At 49.4% G+C, this 27,994-nt stretch overlaps 1 protein-coding gene across 1 annotated transcript; it reads left to right on the top strand.

Annotated features, from left to right (window-relative positions):
• The first annotated feature begins 518 nt into the window (after window positions 1-518).
• On the top strand, window positions 519-27,842 carry kif5c (kinesin family member 5C). Its single transcript, XM_029256750.1, has 26 exons — window positions 519-992; window positions 8,255-8,342; window positions 8,893-8,966; window positions 10,044-10,148; window positions 11,161-11,209; window positions 11,790-11,845; window positions 12,088-12,175; window positions 12,267-12,391; window positions 12,517-12,621; window positions 12,764-12,912; window positions 14,379-14,527; window positions 17,325-17,494; window positions 17,885-17,953; window positions 18,862-19,068; window positions 19,964-20,110; window positions 20,200-20,388; window positions 20,497-20,614; window positions 20,790-20,866; window positions 21,787-21,896; window positions 22,254-22,355; window positions 22,488-22,548; window positions 22,775-22,846; window positions 23,387-23,491; window positions 23,759-23,975; window positions 24,395-24,524; window positions 25,215-27,842. Exons 1-25 carry the CDS (start codon window positions 867-869, stop codon window positions 24,514-24,516), a joined length of 2,880 nt encoding a protein of 959 aa, XP_029112583.1. The 5' UTR covers window positions 519-866; the 3' UTR covers window positions 24,517-24,524; window positions 25,215-27,842.
• The last annotated feature ends 152 nt before the right edge of the window (window positions 27,843-27,994 follow it).

Below are 27,994 nucleotides of genomic sequence, written 5' to 3'. Positions count from 1 at the left end.
TGTGTGTTTTAAGATATTTCATTGTAATAATCCGTTAACACGGTAGGGGGCGCTCGGCACTTTGCAGCCACTGAACAGACGTACAAAAACATCACCTGGAGCGCAAACGGTTTCTGTAGAAAGATCTTTTGTATCTCTGGGGGATTGAAACCCCGACAAAGCACGAGCCCGAAAATGTGACTATCTCCGTTATTGTAGATTTATTTCCCAGTCTTCTGTTAATATAAATACATCAGTCGTCTCGCCAACATGGGAAGAGGAAAGTTCTTCAAATTACATCTCACTCGTTTTGTCAGAGCTGAAATACGTCGGCGCTACAAGTGCTAACTTTGTATTTCTCGGTGAACTTTGAATGGTTCCACCGTGCGTTGCGTTGTAGTAAAGGTACGCGCTCTGCGGTGGAACTACGTTTCCCACAACACCCCGTGCTCGCATATAGCCCGGTGATTGGTCTCAGCTCAGTGACGACACAAATAATGGGCGGGGCTCGGTGTACGGCGGAGGGAGGGGACGCGCGGTTGGTGCTGATGCGGGACGGCACAGCGAGTGCGCTGGGATGCGCATCCCCGAGCGAGTGCTGAACGGCGCTCGGCGTTTTTCGCGTCGTGTGCACTTTTCTTCGGCTTTACGTGTACAGAAGTGAGTGAGGCGGAGGCAGACTGAGTCTCGTGCCGGCGGCGATGGACGGCTCTCCGATCATTTTTGGGCACAACTGAATCAATGAGTGCGGTCCGCCGCAGCCTGGATAATGTGTATTGACCGTCGCTGCCTGGCGCGTGTGTGAGAGAGAGAGAGAGAGAAAGAAAGAAAGAAAGAGAAGGAGAGAGAGAGAGAAAGAGGTATTTCTGTGCATTTCTGCGAGCGCCATGGCGGACGCGGCCGAGTGCGGGGTCCGAGTCATGTGCCGCTTCCGTCCGCTCAACGAGTCCGAGGTGGCGCGAGGCGACCAGTTCATCCCGCGGTTCAAGGGCGACGAGACGGTGCTCATCACGGTCAGTGTGTGTGCGCGCGTGCGTGTGCGCGTGTGTGTGTGAGCATCACACCGCTGGGGGCGAGAGAGTAATACACACTTTGACACCTGAAAGACATTAAAGATGTTTGGTGTCCATTCTCACCAACTTTTTATTATTGAAAGACTATTTATTTACATTTACATTTATTTATTTAGCAGACGCTTTTATTTATTAATTACAATTTTTTTTTACAAATTATACCATTTAAGGTTTTCTTAGAGACTATAGATCTGTGTTTCCCTTGTCTAAAGGCTTATAAATTAGAAATAGAGTGGTTAATTATATAAAACCTGTTGTATTCCATTATTGTTGTTATTATTATTATTATTATTATTATTATTATTATTATTATTATTATATGATAATATGGTAAATGCTAATATAATGTGTTACATGTCATATAAGGCAAACTGAATGTTGCGAAATGAAGGTTAATAGTTTGGCATCCAAACAGTAAGAGCACCAGTGGGATGTGTTCCTCTGTCCCGGGGGGGTTGGGGGGGTGTGACACAGACTCAGTGCTGTTGCCATTTGCAGCAGGTGCCACACAGTTGGTTCCTGGGCTGATGCCTTCAAATATGTATGACGTACATGTCATATTAATATACACAGACTGTCTGAATTGAGCACCCGCCCCCCCCACCCCGGTGTGGCCAGGTACCATAGCGCTTCTTCCTCCACTTCTCCCTCTTCCATAGTCTCACGGTCCACTGTTTTCTGAGGGGGGGGTTCAGCGGGTAGCACTGGTGCCTCGCGTCCTCTGGCCTTTCGGTTTCAGACGCGGGTTCGAACGTAGCCTCTTTCCCTGTGTCTGCACCCCCACGACCCTCCACTGGACAGGCGGCTGTTGAGAATGTTTGTTTTTTCTGTTCATAACGTAAATAATGACTGTTCATTTGTGACGATTTTTTTAATAGGTTACTCTTTGAATGTGTTATATGAAGCATTTGGGCATTTGACAGTGACCATCGACAGCACTGTACAGAAATTGTGTATCACTATAGTAAAGTACTTACAGTCTAAGCTAGGAGGGACATTTAAGACCCCAGACGAAACATTCACTGATTAACATTATTCTATATTTCTCTTTGTGCAATCAGCCATAAATCAATGGAAAAGTGGTTTTCCACATATTCAGGTGTTTTCAATGAAAACCCTATTTATGTCTTCATCAACCCCCCCCGGCTCGGTCAAAGATTCCTGCATCGCCTTCGTTCCGTCTGTGTTCTGTTTAATTTTCAGACTGGTCTGTGGTCGAGTTATTAGTGTTGATATCGTCACATTAATGCAACGCTTTGCATCCTGTCGGCATAAAACTTCACAGTTTATAACAACAATTTAATTCCACTCTCACTTTGTAGAAAACTTGAAGGATTAATGGTTTAATAGAAGGTGCGTGTGTGTGCGCGTGTGTGTGCGCGTGTGTGTGCGCGTGTGCGTGCGCGTGTGCGTGCGCGTGTGCGTGCGCGTCCGAGATCCACCACAGTACTGTACCTTCGGACCCTTAGGAGGTCTTTGTGTGCCCCTCCTCCATCATGTGTGATGCACCACAGGCAGATGACACTGAGCCCAGGGTGACGCGCAGTCGTCCGTGGCAACGGCATGTAAACAGATCACCTCCTTGCTGACACAGGGATTCTTTCTTCCTTCCCTCCTTCCTGTCTCGCTGAGCAGAATCCCCTCGTGGTCCCGGGATCGAGTCCATGTTCCCTGTTAGACTGTCTGCTGTCAAGGTGGGGGGGGAGATGTCGTGTTTGACACAGGCAGCGGAGCACAGTTATTGGCTTCTGGGGCTTCATTTAGTTTAGTTCCCTTTTGTCTGGAGTTCATGCAATTATACAGAACTTCTGTTTGTAGGAGAGAAAAGTGTCGATCTGTGTCTGGTCTCACTGCACACTGACGTGTCACACTGTACGGATGGATGGATGGATGGATTCATGGATTGATTCATGGATTGATTCATGGATGGTCAGATGCACGAATGGACAGGTGGAAGAATGGATGGATGAATTAATGGATGGACGGATGGATGGATGGATGTTGGTCAAACAGTTGGTACCACTTTATTTGCAAAGGTACAAAAATGTGTTGGAATATTCCAGAAAGTCCATTTACATTCATTCATTAATCAGTTGCTTTCCTCCATGGTGATGTACCACTCAGCGTAAATAAGCGTGCAGTGACAACAGGTGAGGAGCTTTAGGCACCGACACGGGGCAAAGCACAGCTTCTGACACCCCACTGTTGTTGGTTCATGTCCCTCCAGTAGCTCCTATAGCAGTGATATTCAAATAGAAAATACATAGATAATCATAGCAGATGGTGTTGGACTCATTGATGGAGCTGTCAGGAGATGAGGAAAGAAGTGGCTCTGAGTGAGATGGGTTTGACACCCTTCTCGAGTGCTGGGAGGGATTCAGCAGCTTTGAGGGCCCAAATCATGTCAGAGTGTTTCAGATGGCGACATACCCTGACAGGACTCTGTTTTTAGTGTGATGTGGCTGCGTGATTCAGGCTGAACTGTTCCAGGAATATTTACAGTAATTGCACACTGTTAAATACACTGTTCCCTGTAGTGTTACTGAGGCGTCAAGAACAGCCAAGAAGTGGCAGTAAAATATGCAAATGAAGGCCCCTAATTCGTGCTGATTTCTCTGTCGAGAGCATTTTATGGATTGTTTCTCGTTGTCAGTCAAGCGTGGGGTTTTTGAGCTTCATTCAGAAGAAGGCTGTCGCTTCCCGACTCGTTGGAGAAGGCAAACGCTCAGTGTGTGTGTGAGTGTGTGACACTGGATTGGATTTTATTGATTTTCTCCCTTTGACAACAATCAATATGAATCCTTCAGCCTTTCTTTCCTCGACCATCAGCCGATGGACGTTCCTTTCTATTCCCTCGTCCTACCCGAAGGAGGGCTCTGGGGATCGCAGTGTGATTGCTGTCACCATGGCAACGCCAACAAGCTGTCATTACATTGTAATTGCGGGACCTTGGGTGGATACTTATTCACGCAGGACTCCCAAACGTGGCTGGACCCCCCACCCCCCCACCCCGGCGGTGTTACCATTAGCCTCCCCAATGATTATTTCCAGACACTGGGCAAAATAATTGTGTTCAACTGCGTGCAAAACAAATAGTTTTGTGTTCGGACATGATTAGATGTTGGAAATAAATGTCCGCGGTCAGTGGGAATAAGAGTATTAATAACAGTCAGCACTGTCAGCAAATAAATGTTATACATGGATGGATGGGTGGACGCATGGATTGATCAATACATACATACACAGATTATTCCACAGATATGTGCAGATAAATAGATACACATATATGTATCTGTATGTGTATATATGTACAAATCACACTACATACATATTTGCATAGTTACATAGGTATGTTTATATACAGAGTGATGCGTAGATTGATACACACATACATAAATACGCAGACTGTTACACAGATACATAGACTGATATGTAGACTCTTGGACAGATACATTGATATAGATATAAAGACACATGCATACATAGATTGTAATATAGACACATATATAGATACGTACATACAGAGACTTACATAAATACACACACACACACACGATTGCTGCTGGAGGTCTCTGGAGAATGTGCATGTTTTAATTTCCTGCTCTGCCTCGGACCCTCGACACACTGTGCTTAGTCGCTGTCCCTGGGACCCTCTTGCCGTCTCGATGGATATATAGATTGTTACATAAATGCATATATAGACAGAGATCATACGCGCACACACACACACACACACACACACACACATTTTCTGAACCGCTTGTCCCATATGGGGGTCGCGGGGAACCGGAGCCTACCCGGCAACACAGGGCATAAGGCCGGAGGGGGAGGGGACACACCCGGGACGGGACGCCAGTCCGTTGCAAGGCACCCCAAGGGGGACTCGAACCCCAGACCCACCGGGGAGCAGGACTGTGGTCCAACCCCACCGCACCACCGCGCCCCTCTCACAGAGATCATACATTCATCATTATACATTCAATTCAGTTTATTTTCATAGAGGGCTCTTCTCACGCTTGAACACAGGCTAAGAGACAAATACATTATACATTGTACATTATAGATAAATACGATGTTCTGATCTTATTCCACTTTATCTGCTTTTAGGCACCTCATTAAAATGGGCAGAAATGCTACAAAACTAAGGATATTACTGCAGGATGGGTTCACATGTGTTTGAAAATTCAAAAGAGATTGATTTGCCGGTGCAGGTTATAAATTTTAAATGTAGTCCAGTTGTAAATGCTGTTAAAGCAGATGCACACACGCGCACACACTCCTGCTGGAAGCCTCTGGAGAATGTGCGAGTTTTCATTTCCTGCTTCGATTGCTCTGGCCTCGGACCCTCGACGCACCGTGCTCGCTCTCTGTCTCTGGGACCCCGCTGGTGTCCCTGCAGGGCGTGTTGATTAGCACAGTGCGCCACAAAGGCCCCGCCCCCACCGGCTCTGCTGCTCGATCCCGTGTCATATTAAGCATCGCATCACGTGTTGGGTACGTTGACCGAGTGTTACTGTGGGGCTCCATGGGGTTCAGATGGCATCGCAATCGATTTTTGAATCCCACCTCCTGCTGTGAAACCTTCATCAAGGTACTTGCACTGAGTTAGTGTGGTAAAAATGGGTAAATCAGTGTAAGCAGATCAATGTACAAAGCTAACATTGTGAGTTACTTGAGTGAAAAGCTCCAGGTAAATTAAAATCAATGTACCGCAGCCTTCTTCCTGAGGAGTGCAGTTGTGTGTGCGTGACATCCTCTGCCACGAGACACACAGCCTCTCTGCCTTGGAGACGCTCCGATTTTCCCATGAAATCACTTCTCCATCCTCACCAAGTTGCCGCGACGCACCTGGAGCCGTCGGGTTTGCAGTCAGAGCAGCCTCTCCCTGCCCGATTTCGTTTCCACGGCAACCCGTCTGTATCACAGCTTTCTTTGCTACGGGGCTCCGACCCCCGGCTGAATAGCAACGCGTTCGGAAGGAGGGGAGCCGCTGTTGTGCGGGGCTGGAAGATGTGAGTGAAGGACATTTAGAGCTTTTTTCTTTTATGAAGTTTCACATGAAAGAGGAAGATGAGTGAGGAGCACAGATTTTAACTGCACAGCCAATGAGCTCTCACCACATTTTCTCCTAACTGACAAACCTTGATTCGCCCATCTCTGCAACAGTGTCATTTTTACTGTATTAATTCAGGGTAAGTACCTTGATCAGTGGTCCCACAGGAGGAGGTGGGATTCAAACCTGCAACCTCCACGTCCGAAAGCAACGACTCTTAATCACCGTGCTACCCTGCACCGGGGGGAAAGTGTGGAGTATTTTCCCAGTGAGAGCGTGTTAAAGCGCCCCCCTCCTGCCACTGATGGCCTGGCAACACTGAAGACGCATGGGATCCATGCTGACGGTTCGCTGTCCCGCGGTACGTGCTCTGGATCTCTGTGTCCGTTTACCATCAACGTCCGGATAGAGTCACGGTGCAGCCGGTGCGTTGGGTTGGGAGCCCTGAGAGCCCTCACAGCCCCTGGCTTTGGGGGAGGAAACCCAGTTTAGAACAGCAGAACCTTAAACCCCAGGGGCTGGAGGAGGGCTCAGGGCAGGGGGGGGACTCTGACTGTCATTTTGAGACAGGCCCATTAGTGCTCTGCCCCCTGGGAGCATCACTCAGCAGCGCTACCAGGTTTATAGAGCACAAAGGGAAAATAAGCAAATACAGGCATTTGGTGGAGAGCCAGAGGCATTGTGGGTAAAAACCAAACCACCATGCGATGCTAAAGGTCAGTGTCCCTTCACTTAGTGTGCACCAGCACCGAAAAACAAATCAGTCATTTTCACCGCATTGGGTCACGACCCCAGCTGTGGAAGAACCTGCCCCCCCAGTTTTGGGTCAGACACCTGCTGAACCGCGGGACCAGCGGTCGCTCATCTCTTGTCATCCTGCTTCCCCTGAAACCCCTCTGAGATCCACGGGACTGAAGGCTCGTTGCAGGACTCTGTAACCGCTGGACCGGCACTTTGAGTCGGGTTCAGGAAGGAAGGGCTGCGCAGAAGGCCAGCGGGTGGCGTAACGGTTAGCGCCGTCGCCGTGCAGTCGGAGGATCTGGGTTTGAATCCCACCTCCCGCTCTAGTGCCCTCGGTTGTGCTGCTTACTGTGAACGGATACAGTAAAAATGAGCCTGTAGATGGGTGAATCAGTGTAAGTAGCGCAGAGTACACGCTGGACATCCCTTTGGAGAAAAGCGTTGGATAAATACAAACGAATGCAGAAATGAGCCGTCCTCCCCTGGGTGTGGGGTGGGGGGGCCTCTGGCGGTACCTAATTGTCAGCAGCACTGCGACACGGCACCGTGGTAACGCATACATCGCTTTCAGTGCCGTGTCTGTGGGGCCTTTGTAATCACACACGTGCAGCTGGCGCAGCTGGTTGTTTGACCTTTAGGTGGGGAAAGAGCACAGCTCCGTTCATAAATGCGATTTGCTCATCAGAAACACCGCGTGTGCGGAAATACATATAATGGGAAGCGCACAACTATGAAAATGGGTCTGCCTGCTGTTTTGTAACGGTTCTATAGATGTCAGTAAATATATGCAGTATCGGGACTGGAGCAGAACAGCAAATGACCGTGTACGTTATACATACATTTACATTTATTTGTTTAGCGGACGCTTCTCTCCAAAGCGACGTACATCTCAGGGAAAATACAATTTGTGCATCACTTTAGAAGAAAGAGACACAGTTACAGACGTGATTCTTAAGTAAACCCAGTTTGTTTCCTTCCACTTTATGCACCGATGTTCATCACACGAGTAGGTGCACGAAACTCAGGATAGATGAATCCTGATCACCTTCCTAGAATTTAAAAAAAAAAAAAAATTTACGTACAACATAGGAGACAGATAATTAGATACATAAAGACTGATACATAAATGCATAGATAGATACATAAATAGACTGATATACAAATAGATAAGTAGATGCACAGATTGATTCATTTATAGATGCACAGATACATAGACTGATTCATAGGTTCATAGTCAATACCATTCATAATTTCTTTTTTAATGCCATGTAATACTTTAATTTAAACACATAGAAAGTGTGAAGGAGGTAATGACACCTAAATGGTGTATCTTTATGTATCTGCAGTTATGCTTTATGTAACTGTTCGTCCGGATGAAAGACACGAGTTCCTCTTCCCCTCCGCACAGGGCAAGTCCTACGTGTTTGACAGGGTCCTGCCCCCGAACGCGACCCAGGAACAGGTGTACAACACCTGCGCCAAACAGATCGTCAAAGGTGCCCTCATCTCGACCTCCGCCGTCGTCTCTCACCTTCACGTACGGCTTTTTTAACTCGTCCACTTTCCGGGCGCCCGTCCTGTCGGGTTTGGACGTAATTTGGAGACGCCCTTTAATCTCCGTTGGATTGTTGAGGATTTTTCACGCTGCCTCTACTGTTGGAGCCTCTATGAATGGAGGGTTTACGCTGCAGTATAAGAGGATTAAGGAGTGTTCAACGACAAATCCAGGGCGCCCAACAGCCCGCTGAGTGCACGTCCTCGAGGCTTTAGGGTGTTTTTGTGGCATTTCTAGAATTTTGTACAAGCCCCGCCCACAAATCCATGATATCTTTGAAACAGCATAATAGCAATGTCCTCTGTAAGGTGGAATAGGACTCAGCTTTGATGCATGTACAGTTTGGGAGATATACTCAGAAAACGTATGTCCTCTACAGAGGACAAAACTTAATTGACAAGAATGCTTTGTAGAACAAACGTGAGGTGGTGAAAGTGTTTCCTGCGTTGCACGTATTTCCCGTGTTTCCCGGTGCGACTGACTGAGTCCAGATGTCCTGGGCGGCTACAACGGCACCATCTTCGCCTACGGCCAGACCTCCTCGGGAAAGACTCACACCATGGAGGTGGGTTCGCCGCACACGCTCTCTCTGCGCTTAGTTTGCAAGGTAGGAATCGAAGAGTGGCGGCCGATGGCGCCAGTGGCCTGTGACGGCTGCGGGTACGGAGATACCGTGTGCAGTGTGTGCTCACCCCCCCCCACCACACACACACACACACACACACACACACACACACACACACACGTTGACTGGCGCAGGAGTATTTAACCCCAGGCATCTGCAGAGCAAACTACAAACACAAAAAATTCAAAGAGTTTCCCACAGATGGCAAATCTAAATTAAAATCTGTCAATCTGTGTGTGGCTGTAGCTCGCCTGGCTCCGGCGTGTTTGGGAAATGAACCCGGGCGAGAGAGAAACGCCTCCCGGCAGGAGGCAGCGGGGCTGTTCTCTCAGAACCGGCCTGTGAGGCGTAGTACGGATTACAAATCACATTTAATACTGCAGGTGCAACTGTTAGAGCTGCCATCTTCCACTCAAAGGTCCCGGGTTCGAATCCCACTCCTGCTCTGCTACCCTTGATCAAGGCATTTAACTTGAATAAATACAGTAAAAATTACCCTGTATAAATAGGTTAAAAAATGTGCACTGATTCTGAGAAAAGCATCAGCTACTAATAATTAGTTACAGTAATTAATTTGATGTACAGCAAACCAGAGCACCTCCGAAACGCACCGGTATGTTGTCCTCCAGGCCCCCTCACCACAAAGCTCAGTCTCTATCACTTTATACTTGTGTAATGTTTTCTACCAAGTTGACCACTGTGGGTCTCATGGATAGCGGGTATTGCGTGTGTGCGTGCGCGCGCGCGAACTGCCTTCCTCGATTTATGAAGTCAGTGGAGTGTGAAATTAAAATCCCTCTCAGTGTTCATTGATGTGGGACGTAGTCGGTGCTGTACAGCGTGACGTGAGTCCAGTACAACTGACCTCCAAACTGTTTGAATTGAGGGTTGAAATGTCACCCTCTGCTCTGACCTATGAAATGGACACAGAGACACACACACACATGTGCACTTGTGTATACTGGAATATTTTTGTTCTTGACCTCATGTGACCCCAGTCCCTCCTGTCTCCCCCAGGGCAAGCTCCATGACTCCCAGCTGATGGGGATCATCCCCCGCATCGCGCGCGACATCTTTGACCACATTTACTCCATGGACGAGAACCTGGAGTTCCACATCAAGGTAGCGAGAGAGTAGTGGCTGAGCTTTGGGGACCTAGAAGAAACCGATGTGTCCCCTTATCTCACAAGTACACTGGCTCTTCTGGTTGAGTTTTCGAAGACAAACGCATTTTGTGATTTGTTTATTTATTTTTAATGCTCTTTTCTTTCTTAATTTATGTTCTAAAATTTCTGGATCAAACAGGATGTTCGTTTAACCACCGAGCTGATAGATGGCAGTCCGCGTTTGCGGGATGAACTGGTCGACAATCGGCGCTGAATAGGAGCTTTTACTTTCAGTCATTTAAGTTTGTGTAAGTTTTAATGGAGCATAAATTCAAAGTATCACAATAGAAACTCTTGCAAGGTGTTTTTTAATTGACTGATATTGTATCCAAGACTTTTGAAGGGACGTCTATATTATTAACTTTATATTGTTTGTGACATAGTGGCAATAGTGACTTTTGAGTTACAAACAACTTGACTTATGAACACACTTCCAGTCCCAGTTGTGTTCACAAGTTGAGGAGCCGGTGTAGTTTGCTCAGAGCCGTGTTGCCCATAATGTAACTGCGCAGCAATGCCATTTCTGCGTTTCCGCACCGACTGGTTGCCGGCTGTGACGAAGGCGGCGGCTCGCGGCCGTTGCTAGGGGCGATGAATCCACGCAGCCTGCGTCATCTTGCCCAGCGAGCCTGGATCCGGCCCTCGGCAGAAACGATGGGGCGCGTTCGAGGGCCAGCTGGTGAAGGAGCAGCCCATATGGTGCACACCAGAGCTGGAAATAGCTCCTGATAACCCCCCACCCCACCCCACCCCACCCCCAGAAAGGTGCATCACGGCCGAGGTGTGTCGGTTCAACCGGTCATCACTGTGCACTAAAGTCACATCTTAGCCCTGTTTCGGTAGTGCCAGCTGAGGGTTTTGGTGTCAGCATCTCCCACACTTTGAGCTGGAGACGTTTGTCCAATAACTGCCCTATCTGTGTTGTGCGTCTCCGTGAAACAAACGTATTTTCGTGTCCCTCTTTACAGGTCTCCTACTTTGAGATCTATCTCGATAAAATCCGAGACTTGCTGGACGGTGAGTGATGAAGACGCTCCACCGCGGGGTCTTTCTGTGGCTCAAACGCAGCAGAGGCGATACAACGCCGGCACTGGGCTCCAAGATAATTGACCAAATGAGTCCGTGTTTTACCGCATTTATTACCCATTCGTGGTTAGGCACGTCGACGGGCGACACGTCGGCCTACGAGCCGGAAGCGGCGTCACAGTAACGATTATCTGTCCGTGTCGAAAGAAACAAGAAAGGAGCGAAAGACAAAGAAAAAGAAGTTAAAGATATTTTGTTTTGAAAATCTGAGCGTGATATATTGATGTTGCTTTCAAGTTTGCTACTGGAAGAATAAGATCATATATGAATTATATCATGTAAGAATAAGTCATGTAATCAGCGGTTTAATTTGTAGGTAGCTGAAAGATCCAATTTTTAAATTCAGAAATATACTTTTTTAAATAGTAATGAATGATCGTAACAATAATGATAATTTTAAGCAACCCAAATCCGGCAATTCGCACCGATCCAGGTGTGCAGGGTGTCGAGAGTGATTGACAGGTCTGGACCGTGTCCACAGCTCTCACTTGTCCTCCTTCCTCCTTCTCAGTGTCCAAGACCAACCTGGCCGTCCATGAGGACAGTAACAGAGTGCCCTACGTCAAGGTAGGAGAAACACGGCAGGTCTTGTCATGGCCCTTCCGAGGCATCAGGTGGCGTAGTTGTTAAAGCCGTTGCCTTGAACCTGAAGGACTTGGGTTTGAATCCCACTCCTGCTGCAGTAGCACCGAACAGGGTAAAATCGCGGTGCGTGGCGTAGCTCGAGAAAGGGACGTTCGCTGCGGTCGGAAGTGAACTGTACAAGTGGTTAAGGCGTGCCCCCCCCCCCCCCCCCCCCGACCCCCCAGGGCTGCACGGAGCGCTTTGTGTCCAGCCCCGAGGAGGTGATGGATGTCATCGACGAGGGGAAAGCGAACCGACACGTCGCCGTCACAAGTACGTGACCCGTCCGCTCGCTCGCTTTACACACCGGCGCCTGGCGACCGCTCGCGACCGCTCGCGACCCGTCGCTTCCTGTTTCCTGCAGACATGAACGAGCACAGCTCCCGGAGCCACAGCATCTTCCTCATCAACATCAAGCAGGAGAACGTGGAGACGGAGAAGAAGCTCTCGGGGAAGCTCTACCTGGTGGACCTGGCGGGCAGCGAGAAGGTGAGTCGGCCCGCTGGGGGGGTCCAAGCTGCGGACTGCGCTAGACCGCGTTCGCTAGATAGAATCGTCCGGAAGGTCCGACCCCGTTGACGGAGCGCTTGTCTTCCGCTGTCTCTGCGATGAAGGTCAGCAAGACGGGGGCGGAGGGGGCGGTGCTTGACGAGGCCAAGAACATCAACAAGTCTCTCTCCGCCTTGGGGAACGTGATCTCTGCCCTGGCGGAGGGAACCGTAAGGAAACTCATCTTGTGTTGAGTGTGTGTCGCCGGACCGAATGAGCAAAATGATGAGTTTACTGTGTTGTCCGCGGTCGCGGTCACGGTCGCGCGGTCACGGTCACACGGTCACACGCTCCTGTTCGTTCGCGTTGCAGAAAACGCACGTGCCGTACAGGGACAGCAAGATGACCCGCATCCTGCAGGACTCGCTGGGGGGAAACTGCAGGACCACCATCATCATCTGCTGCTCGCCGTCCGTCTTCAACGAGGCCGAGACCAAGTCCACGCTCATGTTCGGTCAGAGGTGAGCGCCAGCCGCGCCGCGCCATCGCCCCGGCTCCGAGACGCGCCCCCTCGTGGGCGGAGCCGTGACCTCCGCCTGCCCACGTCCATTTCCATTTCATCTCTCAGGCACGGTCCACCTCCTTTGGCCTCACCCGGTACTCTCTCAGCACCAGAGTTACGCTTTTCGCTCGTGGTCCTTCCCCTGCCGCCTGTTGCACTGGGATGGTTGAGCCCCGCAGCACCCATCAAATCCTAAGGCCCCGGCTGAACTAAGGCAGCTGCTGTGTGTGTGAGTGAGAGAGGGAGAGAGAGATGTGTTTGTCCGCGCCATGTCATCAAGACCTGAGGACAGCAAGTTTTCCTACCTTTGGAAAAAAACCAATATCTGAAGTGCCGCGAAGTAGCCGTCATGCGGGGGGTCTCTCTCCTCTTAATCCGGTGACCCTCCGCCCGGGTCTCCGGTCCGCTAACGTCTCACAGCTGGACAAGCCCAGCTCCGGTGATCTCCATGGCAACGGAGACGGGCATCGTCAAAGCTCTGTCGCCCAGGGAAACACACGGTGCTTTTCCACCATCGGCGCAAAAAGAAACGCATAACACACACAGGGTAGTGCGATGGCTCTGCCTACAGAAATACCCACAATTCCAGGGGACACGTAGCCCCCTGTGTGTGTGTGTGTGTGTGTGCATGTTGCCCAGCGCAGGTTTTACTGCATTCCGGACCACATCAATAAAACAACCCTGGAGCTGCGGGAACGCGGTGCTAAATATGGCTCAGAGAGCCGTCGCGCCTTGGAGTTCGCAGGCTCCTCATCACCCGTTCACTTTGCCGGGTGTAGATGTGCAGTGTGACTGTAACCTACAGTGTAAATGATAGTGTAAATGATGGTGTAAATGGTGCTGCATGTCAGCAACATCCCAGTAACCTACCAGTATCTCATTTTCACACAGGAAACATTTTTCCCCTGTTCGTACTGCCTGCATTTTTGACCTTGGCCAGCAGGTGGTGCAGTAGTTAGGGCAGCAGCCTCACACTTGAAGGACACGGGTTCAAGTCTCTGCTCCTGCAGTAATATGTTTGATCAAGGTGCTTGTACTGAATTAATACAGAAAAATTACCCTGCAGAATAAATGGGTAAATCACTGTAAGCAACACTAAGTCACTGTGGAGAAAAGTGTCCAATAAATGAATAAATATATAATAGTGACTTTATTTTTTAGTCCCTCCATTATTAAGGAACCTGACACTTTGTCCCCCAGATAAACGGATTAACACATTTCCGTCTCTCCATTTTAGCCTGACAACATTCAGCAGGTACTTTGTTCAGTACCTTCATTTTACACCGTTACATCTCCATCATTCCATCATTAACCCTCCCCAGCATCTCTACACCTTCAAGTTCCCATCATTCCCCTTTCCCCTCCCTCCACACTCCTTCCCCATGGCTGAATGGGTCCCTTCGCCCCCCCCCCGTGTCCCCACAGGGCCAAGACCATCAAGAACACGGTGTCGGTGAACATGGAGCTCACAGCCGAGGAGTGGAAGAAGAAGTACGAGAAGGAGAAGGACAAGACCAGGAGCCTGAAACATGCCATACAGAGGCTGGAGGCGGAGCTTCGCAGGTGGAGGAGTGGTGAGTGGCTGGAGGTTGGAGGGGGGGGCGGAGCTTCGCAGGTGGGCGGAGCAATGGGTGGGGCTGCTAGGGGGAGATCTGCTGCCTTCTTTTTGTGGTCGAGGGACTGAGCTGCTCTCCATCAGTCACATGTCCCAGTGTTGGACATCCTGCTGTTGGACCCTGGAGGAGGCTGCAAAACCTCTGAAGACGTGCTGTGGCTTCATATCCTCGCCTCGAGAGCACCTCAAGGTCAGAGGGTTATCAGCAGGTCCTTGGACACCGAGGGGCATGATGGGCCTGTAGACTGTGGCTCCAGCTCTGAGACCATCAGTGTGACGTTCAGCTGCGCATTTTTACCCCAGTACAGGACAAACAAGGTTCCTTCTGTCTCTGAATCCAGTGACGTCCAACTCGCATTAATTTACTCTCGGTGCCTTGCATTCGGAAGCAAAACGTACGGTATTTGAACGCGGTTCATTTGTCGTCGTGGATTATAGTCCAATTAGTTTCCTTCTCTGGGAATGAGGTTCTTCCTCTTAAAGGACGTCTTTTTAGCGAATAAGGAAAGCAGAGCAGTCATTGATGTTTGGATGAAGATCCGTTGGACATGATACCGGACCGTCGACGAGGGCGTCCCCGGTCGTGGCCCGCGCTGTCCGCCCTTCTCCAGACGTCCATTACGCACGTGTCTCTCGGTCCCTCTAATCATCTGAGCGGACAGGGAGCTGCCGGCGAGGAGCGATTCCTTCGCTCGGATGAGCCCATGACCCAGGATGGGGTCACATTGACAAAGCGGAGTAAGGTGAGCGGAGAAGCAAAACGTCCCGCTTGTGTTTCCCCTCCTTTTCCGGATCCTGCCCGATTCCTGGAACCTGGATTCCCGGTGTTCAAGAACAGCTCAAGTGTCTGAGCTGCTGGTCCACCTCCTCTCTCCTCCCGATGCTATTGGATCGCCATGGTAACCAGGCACTTGGCCGCATGGCATCTCTCTCAAGTGTCCCTAGTAACAGATTCCACAGTGAGCAGAGACTGTCAGGGCAGCTGGTGCTGTACTTTAGAGTGAGATTCCTCTGCCCATCCTTGTATTTCACACTTTTTTCTAAAGCAGCTTACACTGATTTATCCGTTTATACGGCACGGTAATTCTTACTGCGTCAATACCTTCATAAAGAGTACTACAGCAGAAAGTGGGATTCAAACCAGCGACAGCCAAGTCCCGAAGCAGTAGTGTTGACGACTAGACTACTGCTGCCTCATCCGTCCGTTCTTAGTAACCACGTGTTCAGAGTCTATCCCAGAAGCACAGGGCAACCTCACACACACACATACACTCTAAGGGCAATTTAGAGCAACCAGTCAAGCTGAAACACGTATCTTTGGAGTGTGGGAGGAAACCAGAGCACCTGGACGGAATCCACACGAACAAGGGGAGAACATGCAAACTCCACACAGATTAGCTGGATTCGAACCCACAGCCCAGGTCCTGTGAGGCACCAGCACTACTTGTTGTTCCACCCAACTTTGGTTTCATGAAGTGTTTTTCTGCAGCTGGGGGTTAAAGGGCTCAAAAAGGAAGACCAGCTTGTGAAAGGGACGGTCTGCTTGAGCACTTAAAGCGACGCCGAGGCGGTGAGACCGGTGGGTTCGGCGGGTTCATCCGAGGTCGCGGTGACAAGAATCTCGATCCACCGCCGCCGTCTCCCCCTCCCCCTTCCTCGGAGAGCTGGGGCTCCGATTCGCCGCGGCTACAAAGAGTCAATGGACCTTGAAGACGACGGCGACGGCGCTGGAGGACGAGGACATAATTGAGCCGAGCCGATCCTCCTTATCGCCGCCGCCGCCGACGCTCACCCCCGACTCCTCTTCTCAGCAGAACGTCCCTCTTCTGTCCTTGCTCATGTGATGCCGTGCGGCTCTGAGTCACAAAGGGACGCCGCCCGGCCTCTGCTCGCTATCTCCACGCTCACCTGTCGCCGGTTAAATGCCACCGGTGGCGCCGCTCGGCACGGGATGTGCGACTGCGAGGGCCGAACCCGGCAGGCGCTGCATCATTCATCTGCCAGCTGGATGTGTTTATGTGGCTGAAACCGCAGTGATCACGCCTGAGACGAGTGTGTGTGTGTGTGTGTGTGTGTGTGTGTGTTTGGGGGGGTTGCTTGACACTCCTGCCTAAGAACAAATCCAGCATCCCTTACACTTCCACCTGTAAAGTGATAAAGGTACACATACATATGTGTGGGAAAAAAAATAAAAATTTTAGATACAGCTGCATACATTTAGATACAGATACATGATGAAGAAGTGAAAATAAAATGGAAATTCTTTAATGGAATTATGAATAATTATGTATTTTTTAATATTTACATGTGACCATTACATATGCAGAGAATATAAACATTTATACTTTAATGACCGAAAACGGTCTGAAAACTAAATTTGTCATCAAGAGTGAAGTCGGTTAAGGGAACAGATAAAGTATTTACAGTGTGGGGCCACGGCGCGTTTCATAGGAAACGTCGCCTACAACGTGGGGTCACGTCAAAAACACGGGCAGGGTGCCGAGGTGTCGTACCATGTTTGCATAGTACATAAAGCAGCAGATCTTCAGATTAGACAAATCAAAGTGTTTCTTCGTTATTAATCAGGGTTATTTATTAATTTTTCCCACGATTATTTATTCACTTCTAGCAGAAAAAAATTTGGCGCCCCAGGTTTCGGCACAAAGCCGTCGCAGGTTCACCTCTTTCCAGACCCATCCCGGTCCCCTCAGGGGTGGGTGCGTTAACCGCTGCGCCCTCTCTCCTCCGCCCCCCAGGGGAAACGGTTCCGGAGGAGGAGCGGCTCAGGGAACAGAAAGCCCCGGGGGGGTGCGACGGCACGTTCGCCGCCGACTGCCGCGCCTCGTCCGCCCGCCCGCTCTCCGGGGAGGAGAAGCGCAAGTACGAGGAGGAGATCGGCGAGCTCTACAGACAGCTGGACGACAAGGTGTGTGTGCAGGTGCACCTCGGTACACAGAATCCCAACGCCACGCCGGTGTGTGTTCTTACGCCCGTTCCGTTCGTGACCCTCGGGGTATTCCGTTAAAGCCCTTATTTGTTATAATGAGGCCAAAAGGTGGTTAATGCTTCAGGCACATGAGGTCATCAGCACATTTGTACAATCTGACACTGCAGGTGTTTTGAGCATAAAACATTTTTATTGTTATGAAACAGCTGTATCATCATTATTATTATTATTATTATTCTTGTGTCAATTCAGGATAAGAGCCCCTCGATCCCGGGCCCCACAGCAGGAGTGGGGAATCATCTCAGCTTCTACAGTTTCTAACCACTGCGCCACCTGCTGCCCATAAACATGTTGCCTTTTTCCTTCCAGGACGACGAGATCAATCAGCAGAGTCAACTGGCCGAGAAACTCGAGCAGCAGATGTTGGATCAGGATGAGGTGACCAGTCTGTCTACAATTATTATTATTATTTATATTTTTGATTTTATTTTTCTTCATCTCAAAGGGGAGTGTGGGACCCGATGTGGACCATTTTGTGGAGACGCCTGGACGTAAAATTATTTCGAGTTATCTATGGAATATATGTAATCACACTGTGTTAAGATCAAAACAATATGGATATTTATACATCTGTATTTGTATCTATAGTGAAATAAAGAAAACAGTCATTGCCCGCCACCCCCCACCTCTGCTCTAGGGCTTTCCGTGTTTTTCAGACCGTGGGTTCGAGGCCCATCGGGTCAAAGAGGTTCAACTGTCTGAAAGTGGCCGTGAATTAGTTTCCTGAATTTTCTAGAAACTACAGTGTTCAGGAAACCAATCCCAGGCAGACAGAGCTCTCTGGAAGGTGTCCTGTAACGCCACCTAGTGATGGGAAACTAACAAATTCGCGTTTAACCCCTGTCCGTCCGAAACAGAGTAAATCACAGCGTTTGGGCTCCTGCACTTGGTGTGTGATTCACTGCTATATGTGGTCACTCCATTCAGACAAAAGATTAATAAGAGTTAAAGCAACAAAAAACATGTATTTGTTTCTAACATACAGATGTGTCTGATGGAGCGTGGGAGGGGGGGGGGGGGGAGGCAGCTGGCTTGACCGGATCCTGCTCTCCGGTGGGTCTGGGGTTCAAGTCCTGCTTGGGGTGCCCTGCGACGGACTGGGTGTGCCCCCTCCCGCTCCAGCCTTGTGCCCTGTGTTGGTCGGGTTAGGTTCCGGTTCACTGTGTCCCCATTTGGGACCGTGTGTGTGTGTGTGTGTGAGAGATGTGTCTGATGTTGAAGTTCGCTGTAAAAGGTGTCCCTGTGCGTACGGGGCTCTGTCTGAGCGTGCTCTCTTCGGCACGCAGCTGCTGGCGTCGACACGGCGTGACCACGACAAGATCCAGGAGGAGCTGTCGCGCCTGCAGATGGAGAACGAGGCGGCCAAGGAGGAGGTGAAGGAGGTGCTGCAGGCCCTGGAGGAGCTCGCCGTCAACTACGACCAGAAGAGCCAGGAGGTGGAGGACAAGAGCCGCGCCAACGAGCAGCTGAGCGAGGACCTGGCACAGAAGACGGTGAGTGGGCCTGTGCCTGGGGGCGGGGCTGTGCCTAGAGGGGCGGGGCTAAACAGTGTATGCCGAGCACCACGGGCCAAGGCGTGGTGCCCGCTCATCCTGGGTGTCATCGCAGGGCTGGACATGAGCTTCTTGTGTTCGGTTGTGTTACGGTTCAGCTGCTCCGTGAAATTTTGCATCTGTCCAGTTTTAACAGTAAAGACAAAAAAATAAATGTCCAGGTTTAAAATACTGTTTACTGGACAGGAACTCTACACTGACACCAACCTGTAACTCCTAAACCCGAACCCCTCACCATCCATCCATCCATCCATCCATCCATCCAATTTTAATTACCGCTTGGCCTTTTAGGGTAACAGTGAACCAGTGAACCCCTAGCTCTAAACCCCAAACCCCAACCCTAAACCCTAAACCCTAAAGCTCAAACTGTAAGGAAACAATTCCACAAATTTTCTTTTACGTCTTAATTTCTCACTCAATTTGCTAGACCCTCCTGCTCCAAAAAGTTGTAAACTTCTTCAGCCATAATTTGTGACACAGCATTTCCTTCAAAGAGATTGCAAAATAGCGAGATATCGGGACCATTTTGACAAATCTGGGAGCTTTCTAGCAAGAAGAAAGATTTCAGAAGGAAAATGCGGAGGATACAATTAGAGGTGTCATACAGTTCCTTTATTATGATGGCGCTCTTTGTTTGGCCTCAAAACGCATTTCTTAATTTTATTGTCCACCTGCCCATCAGAATGCAATCACACCTATTATGGATGGATGGATGGATGGATGGACGGATGGATGGATGGATGTCCAACTGTGGAAATATGAGTGAGGTTCCTGTCGCGGACGGTCGGACCGCCGTTACGGTCAAACGCTGAGATTGGTGTCACCCGCCCGGCAGAACGCCCTGACCGCCGCGCAGATGGAGCTCTCCCAGCTACAGGAGCTCAGCAGCCACCAGCAGCGCCGCGCTGCCGAGGTCCTGGGCCTGCTGCTGAAAGATCTGGCCGACATGGGAGCCGTCATCGGCACGGGCGACATCAAGGCGGTGAGCTTCTTCATGGTGTGTGTGTGCGCGTGCGCATTTGCTTTACGAGTGTGGCCACGTGACCGACGGGCGACGCCCTCCTGCCCCAGGTGACGGAGGCCAACGGCGTGATCGAGGAGGAGTTCACCGTGGCCCGCCTCTACATCAGCAAGATGAAGTCGGAGGTGAAGACGCTGGCGAACCGCAGCAGGCAGCTGGAGAGCGCCCAGGCCGACGCCAGCCGCAAGATGCAGGCCAACGAGAAGGAGCTCGCCGCCTGCCAGCTGCTCATCTCCCAGGTACCTGGCAGGAAAGAGGGCGGAGCCTCAGCTCTCGAACCTTGCACTGAGCCCTTTGTGAGTTGGACTGCTGTCTGGTGATGTTCCGTACGGTCCTCGAACCCCCAGCACCAGGCCAAGATCAAGTCCCTGACAGACTACATGCAGAATGTGGAGCAGAAGAAGCGGCAGCTGGAGGAGAGCCAAGATGCTCTGATGGAGGAGCTGGCCGGACTGCAGGCTCAGGGTACGAGCCCCGGCTGACCGGAGCCTCGCCGGAACACGATGTGTAACTTCCCGATGTCCGCAGTCATGTTGAGGCCGTGTTGGACGGAGGGTTATGGAGGGAGTAGGAGTGGACACCAGCGGGCCTCTGTTTTCTGCCTGGTGGAGTAAATGAAGTTCTTGTTTCACGCTCACAGAGAAGATGCACGAGGTATCTGTGATGGACAAGGAGAAGGAGCACCAGACGCGGCTCCAGGATGCCGAGCAGATCAAGGTATTTCCCGCAAGGATTGTGGAGCGAAACCAAAGGGAGATACGTTTATCTGACACTCTTCTCCAAAGCGACTTACAATTACGTACCCATTTACACAGCAGGTTAATTTTTCACTGGAGCAATTTGGGGTCAATAACATGCTCAAGGGTACTACAACTAGAAGTGGGAGTCAAACCCATAACCTCTGGCTCCAAATGCGGCAGTGCTAACCACTACGCTACTGGCTGCCTATATACCAAGATATATGTCATTCTGCTTGACTTCCAGCTCCCAGCACAAAATGTTTCTGGATATATTTCTAGTATTTGTTTTGTTGCCCAAGCCCCACCCATAAACATGTGGCGTCACTGAAAAGCGCAGAATGTCCTCTGTAGAGTACATTAGGACTCAGCATCGTAGCATGTACAGTTTGGGAGATACAGTTACAAAACATATGTCCTCTAGAGTGGACAAAAAGATGCTGCAGGATCTTATTCTTAATATGTTTGAACTATTTGCTGAACTTTGCTGATCTTCACTGTATCCAGGAAATGATTGTGGACGTTGAGCAGGACCAGGTTTCCTGCTGTAATTTAGTTATTTTATTTTCTCCTTCATTAACTTTGACCTGGTCTATACTTCCTGCGTCCGAAGACATGTTCACCGCAACTGCAAATACATATGTATTGAAAACTCCTCACATTCTTATGTACATGACCAGTCTTGGAATGACGGAGGAACGTAGACACCAGCTCGTTCCCAAAGTCCCCAAAGCACGATGAAGAACACCTTGGTGCAGACCGACTCAGGGTTGGCTCTTCTTGGGTTACGCTTACGGAGGTGGGAGGGGTTGGTTTTGGGGTGTGTGGCCCTCGGATGTGACCTCAGAGTGGACTGAATGGGAGGTGAATCCATGCTGACCTGCACCCCTCTCCCTGCAGAAGGCCCTCGAGGAGCAGATGGAGAGCCACCGGGAGACCCACCAAAAGCAGCTCAGTCGCCTGCGGGACGAGATCGATGAGAAGCAGCGGATGCTGGATGAGCTCAGGGAGTAAGAGATAGGCGTCCAACTGCAGGGATTCATCTCGCCCTCATTCTCCTCACATCTCCCCAAGTTCACGTCAGCTTTGGTCTCCCATCTTCTACAAGATGTTTGATCCACCAGGGCCCTCCTTTGAGATCATACATGCGTCTCTGTGTGGTCATAGAACATTCCTCATGTGGTCACGCAGCTAGCTCTCGATCCCACAGGTTCTGCCGTGTGAACATGCCCGCTGAGGTTTTCAGCTCACTCTCAGCTCATGACCAGATGCTAACAGTGTTGACCCCTTCCTGGCCGTTTCCCAGAGTGACCCCTTGCAGGTGTCTTCATGGCCCACATCTCTAAAGTTGCTACTTCCCTCTCAAGTCTCAACCAGGGGTTGGAGCTGGAGCAGGACAAGCTCAGGTCCGACTATGAGAAGCTGAAGCTGGAGGAGCAGGAGAAGGACGCAAAGCTGCAGAAGCTCATGTAGGTGCTTCCACCCAGCGCTCCACACTTCTCATCAATCGGCATCTGTTACTATGGTAACAAAACGACGAATGATGCCATTATAGGCATTTTATTTTGTCCCTCTTTCTCGGTGGTCTGCTGTACTATTAGCTCGCTCAACGAGAAGCAGGAGCAGGCCAAGGAGGACCTCAAGGGCCTGGAGGAGACAGTAGTAAGTATTGGCTAAGTGCTACTTGCACTCCAACAACAACTCCATGATCCAGCTGTTGGTCGCCATCAGCTATAGACTCAACCCAGGTTCATAACATCATTTCAAATGCATCCATAGGTTCTTGAACCCGGTACAGCGGAGGCCTTTGGCAGTTATCCAGGTCAGAGCCGTTTCTGGGGGTTTCTCCTCAATATTTTGCTAAATTCCACCTTCTCCGTCTGAACAGGCCAAGGAACTGCAGACGCTTCACAACCTGCGCAAGCTCTTCATCCAGGACCTCAACTCCCGCGTCAAGAAGGCGAGTCGTCATATGTGCCCCTCCTTTCATTACCTTCACATTTATTCCTTCAAAAGATGATCTAATTCTCTCAGAGGTGCTGAATCCCTCCCAGCACTCAAGAAAGGTCTCAAACCCATCTCTTTCAGAGCCACTTCTCTCCTGAAAATGTATTCCTTTAGAAGACAATCTTCTTACAAGTGTCTTACAAAAAAGTTAATCAACAAGAGACAAAGACCTTTAGACACAGACATAGGATTATGGACATATAGCTTGTGTGTCTGATACCACAATGTTGCTGGTTCACATCCCTCAAGTAGCTCCTACAGAAGTGACATTTAAATAACAAATACATGGTTAATCATAGCAGATGGTGTTGGACTCATTTATGGAGCTGTTAGGAGATCAGGAGAGAAGTGGCTCTGAGAAGAAATGTATTTGAGACCCTTCTTGGATGTGGGAGGGATTCAGCAGCCCCGAGGGACAGAGGAAGTTTATAGGGAGTCTTGCCCAAGATGCCGAGAGCACAGAGTATGAGTGATATGTCGTGTTGATCTATAGAGTGTCGAGCTGGACTGCGATGATACGGGAGGCAGTGCTGCACAGAAGCAGAAGATCATCTTCCTGGAGAACAACCTGGAGCAGCTCACTAAGGTCCACAAGCAGGTATGGGGCTTCGATCAGTGCGACTTCTAGCAGCTCCTGTCCCGTCTTGGTGACAAGCTCCATCAAGCTTCACCTTCACTTGGCCAATTCATGATGCTCACAGCTGGAACAGTACAAAGATCACCTGGTCCAAAGCCTGTCCTGGAAGCGTAGGGTGTGACTCCTTCAGGGGCTTTGAGTGCTGTCCCTGTGTGCTTCTCCATGTGCTGCTCCACATGACCATGCTATTTGGTGACCTGGTATCCCTCTCTCTGTTCTTCTCCCCAGCTCGTGCGGGACAACGCGGACCTGCGCTGCGAGCTGCCCAAGCTGGAGAAGCGTCTTCGTGCCACAGCGGAGCGCGTCAAGGCCCTGGAGGCGGCCCTGAAGGAGGCCAAGGAGAACGCCATGCGCGACCGCAAGCGCTACCAGCAGGAAGTGGACCGCATTAAGGAGGCCGTGAGAGCCAAGAACATGGCCAGGAGGGGACACTCTGCTCAAATTGGTGAGGCGGTGGGGAGGAAGGGCGAGAGGTGCGTATGTGGGGTGGAAGCGTACGCACAGATCTCAACGATATACAGTCGCACCCAGAGTCGCAAAGAGTTGAGTTGGGAATTGTTCTTTGTGTATTCCTTATTATTTGGGCCTCCACTGATTTTTTTTTCTTTTTAAATTGTTGCAATTACATTTGCAAACATGTAGTTTTTTAACACACTGTTTCCTGCAGCAGTTGTTTACTACTTTTCACTTACAAAATTAACTCAATATGTCATTTGGCCAGGGGTGCCCAAACTTTAGCATGAAACTGGATATATGTCCAGTTTACCCCCCTGGGATTTGAGGACCACTGTGAATCAGCAGAGGAAGCTGGTGGATGTGAACGCTGTGGCTGTAACTCACAACTGGGCATTGTTTTCTGTACAGCAAAGCCCGTCCGCCCCGGTCATCACCCCGGTCATCACCCAGCATCCTCTGCCATGCTGGCTCACGCCATTCGCGGGGATAGAGGAGGCTCCGGCACCCCGCACCACCACAACAGCAAGTAGGAGACGAGGTGAGTGCGGAGCGGTCGGACGCGGCATCAACACACACTTTTATTAAAGCCCTTCTCCTCACACACTGCGCTTCCACTGGGCCGTTCTGTCCCACAGTGGGGCAGCAGGTGGTTAGGGTTAGGGTTAGAGTTGCCGCCCTCAGCTCTGAAGGTTGCAGGTTTGAATCTCACCTAGTACTCATGATCAAGGTACTTACCCTGAATTACCCCAGTTGTATGAATGGGTAAATCAGTGTAAATAGCTTAATGCTTTAAATCACTTTCGAGAACATTTCACTAGGAGGCGCTAGACACCTTCAGAGTAAAACAGCTGAGCCAGAGCAGCAGGAGGAAACCCACACAGACGCAGGGAGCGCATGCAAAGCCCACACAGAGTGAGCTGGATTCGAACCTATGCCCAGCGCTACTTTCTGCACCACCCTGTTATTAATTGTAATATGGTACAAGTTACTTTGGAGTTATGCATATGGAAAGCACAGTTTTTTACTAATGCTGATCAGGTAGTGTCAGTATGAAGAGTGAACTGTCAGTTGTCCACTGACCATTACATCATTAGATCCATTGGAGCCATTAGATCATTAGATCCAATAAGTGTTTATAGGACATGATCCCTGCCGTGCTGAGACTGAACCCCTTCTGCAGTCACTGTGAGCACAGCTCAGCGTCACCTCTCCTCTTCCCTTTGTGCAGAAGAAGCTGTGGAGCATCAGGCCACGTTCAGAGCTCCTCCCACTGAATCACCTCTCCCACCCCGTCCATTCGCCACCCAAGCCACGCCCCCTTGCCTTGAACCAGGTGCTTAATGACATCCGTCCGCGCTCCCTTCCCGCCGACACCAGCTGCTTGCTACCTCAACGAGGTCTCAGCGGCGCCGCCTGGGGGGTCCTCGCAGACGTGCGTCATGGCAGACAGACGTGGAGGAGGTTCACCCGTAGGCAGATTGGTGTCGCTCCCCGGGCCTGCTGAGGCAGGTGCACGTCTCCACAGCGTCACTTCAGCATCTTCTCTCTGTAGTTCTTAGACAGGCCCCTTGGTGTTTGGTGTAAAACATGGTGCAGCATAGTCAGCCTGAGAGACACTCAAGAGCACAAGAGGCGCGGGAAGGCGTCAGTGAGAACAACCCCCCGAGCCAACGAGTCTCGAACGTAGATTGTTCCGGAACTCCACTCTCTCACGGCGACTTCGCTTGCACCAGGTTCAGTTGCATAATTTATGATTTGTTGATTTTTATACCTGCTGGAATGTTGCTTTTGATACAGAAAACACCTTATTTTGATATATTATTTATTTTCAGATGTATGTTTTTTCTTTAATTTTTTCAGATGCAATATTTTACTTTTTATTTTTGCATTTCAGAAATGTTTACAATATTATCTAACAGTGCGGTTTCTGGTTCAGTACAATGGAATGGAACTGTAAAAGTTTGCCAAGCTTTTTAACAAAAATGTAGTCACACGTCTCTAATATTTTGGTCAGCAGTTGAATGATTTGTATTAAACACATTTTTTGCTGTGAAGGCCACGTTATTAACTACTTTAAATTGTTACTAATTACTAATTTTTATTGTTCCTAAAGGACAGGGTTAGAATAATCAGGACCAGGGTGACCGCGGTCAAACACACACAGTATGGTCCTGACTGCAGGGATGCTGATCAGCCATTCAGTCCACCTTGCAGTGAATGAAATTTGATATACTGGGTATTCCAGGTGTATTAACGTGTTTCAACCACTGCAGAAATTGAAAAATTAAAATGATTGTTTCCCTGGTCCAGTATTTGATCGAAAACATTTTTTCCTTGTTTTCAATATTGTTGCGGTCAGTTTCCGGTGTAGTTGTCACTAAAGATTGCCAGTAAAAGGGCAAATTTAAATATCAAACAAACAATTCATCCTGGGGCTAATGGGGTGAACTGAATTCCACTGATGCTCCTTGCATTATGGTGATAACTGTTGTCGAAGAACAGTTTCCTTCAGTGTAATATTTATTTGTATGTTTGTTTATTTATTGGATTTTGGCCTTTTTTTAAGGGAAGTCAGGGTTCATTAATGTTGACTGTATTTTCACTGGATTCTTGCTGCTCACCAGACACTTGCTGGTCCTTCTTATTCCTCTTCAGTCTTATATCGGACATCAAGGCAGGTACTTTATAATCTCTTTAAGCTACAATATCTTGTCTGTACTTGTATTTTTATAGTTCGCTAAACAGCGATGTTTCTATTTTATACTACTGTTTTTTCATTTCCATTTTGGAATTGTGTTTTCACCTGATGTACTCACTGGCCTTTATGCTGGGTGTGTTGGTGTAGACAGTCACCGCAGTCATCTCCTCATCCAGACCTGAAGCCTTAGAGGCGCTGGATCCATCCTTCCTCGTGTCAGTGAATAGTGAACAAAGTTTGTATTGTCAACCTTAAAATCAGCTGCTCCTTGTCTCAGTTGGGTATTTACCATCCAAAGTCTGAAATCAGTGGTGAAAAAAGTCATGTTTATTCTGACTTTGCTCTGATTCACTCCAGTTACCATGGCATTTGTCCCTATCGCCGTGCTATTTGTTGTATGACCATGGCACGCAGTAACAATTGTTCAGTTATTAACATCAAGCCCCTCAAAAACACCCTAGTAATGAATAGGTTTTCTTATTGCAACAAGTGAAATTATCTGGATACTGCAGTGGGGCATCTTCTATGGACAGGAGAGTCTCCTAGATCCAGAAGATTCTCAGAGGGACAGAAGGATCTCTGAGGAACAAGAGGATATCCTGCGTACAGGAAGTTCTCTCAGGAGCAGTAGGATCTCCGAGATCCAGGAGACTCTGATGGGGCAGTAGGGTCTCCTAGATACAAAAGGTTCTGCTAGGGACTGGAGGATCTCCCAGATACAGGAGGTTCTCATAGAGGCAGGAGGATCTTCCAGTGTTCGCTGTTGCACCACCTGCTCAAACTTACACCGATCTGACAAAGTTCAGGAGAAAGGCCATGGTGACAGGATCGAATCAGTGCAGTAGTGCCGCAACATGCATCTGTCCAGTTTGTGAAGTGTGTGCTTGTGAGCTGTTCACATGCCATGAGATATTTGACACACCCTTTCGTCCTGGAAATAATAATTTTAGAAAATGAACACCAAGAGAGAAAGGCCACAGAATTATGTGGAAGTGAGAGGAAGGAGCCCCAGGGCCGACTGGGTTGGGAAGGGTCCAGTTGAAGCTCCCTTCCCAGGTGGCTACAGGTCCTTAACGGTCTCACATGTCCAGCTGATGCTGATGAAAATCGCATGGTGTAAAGATCCCCCCTGAATGTCAAGTAAAAAAAATAAAGTCATGTTCCACTTTACATACTACTGACCTCTTTGACTTCAATAATTTCTAATTGTTGATTGATTTGTGCGTTCCCTTTATTATTTAATTACGTCTTTGTGCATCTCTACATCCTTCGGAAGATGCTGCTGATCTTCAGAGTTGTGAATTTCTACA

This window comes from Scleropages formosus, chromosome 12 (assembly GCF_900964775.1).
Source record: "Scleropages formosus chromosome 12, fSclFor1.1, whole genome shotgun sequence".
Taxonomy (NCBI): domain Eukaryota; kingdom Metazoa; phylum Chordata; class Actinopteri; order Osteoglossiformes; family Osteoglossidae; genus Scleropages; species Scleropages formosus.
Note: the sequence above shows the minus strand (reverse complement) of the source record. Positions and strands in the feature narration are given on the sequence as shown.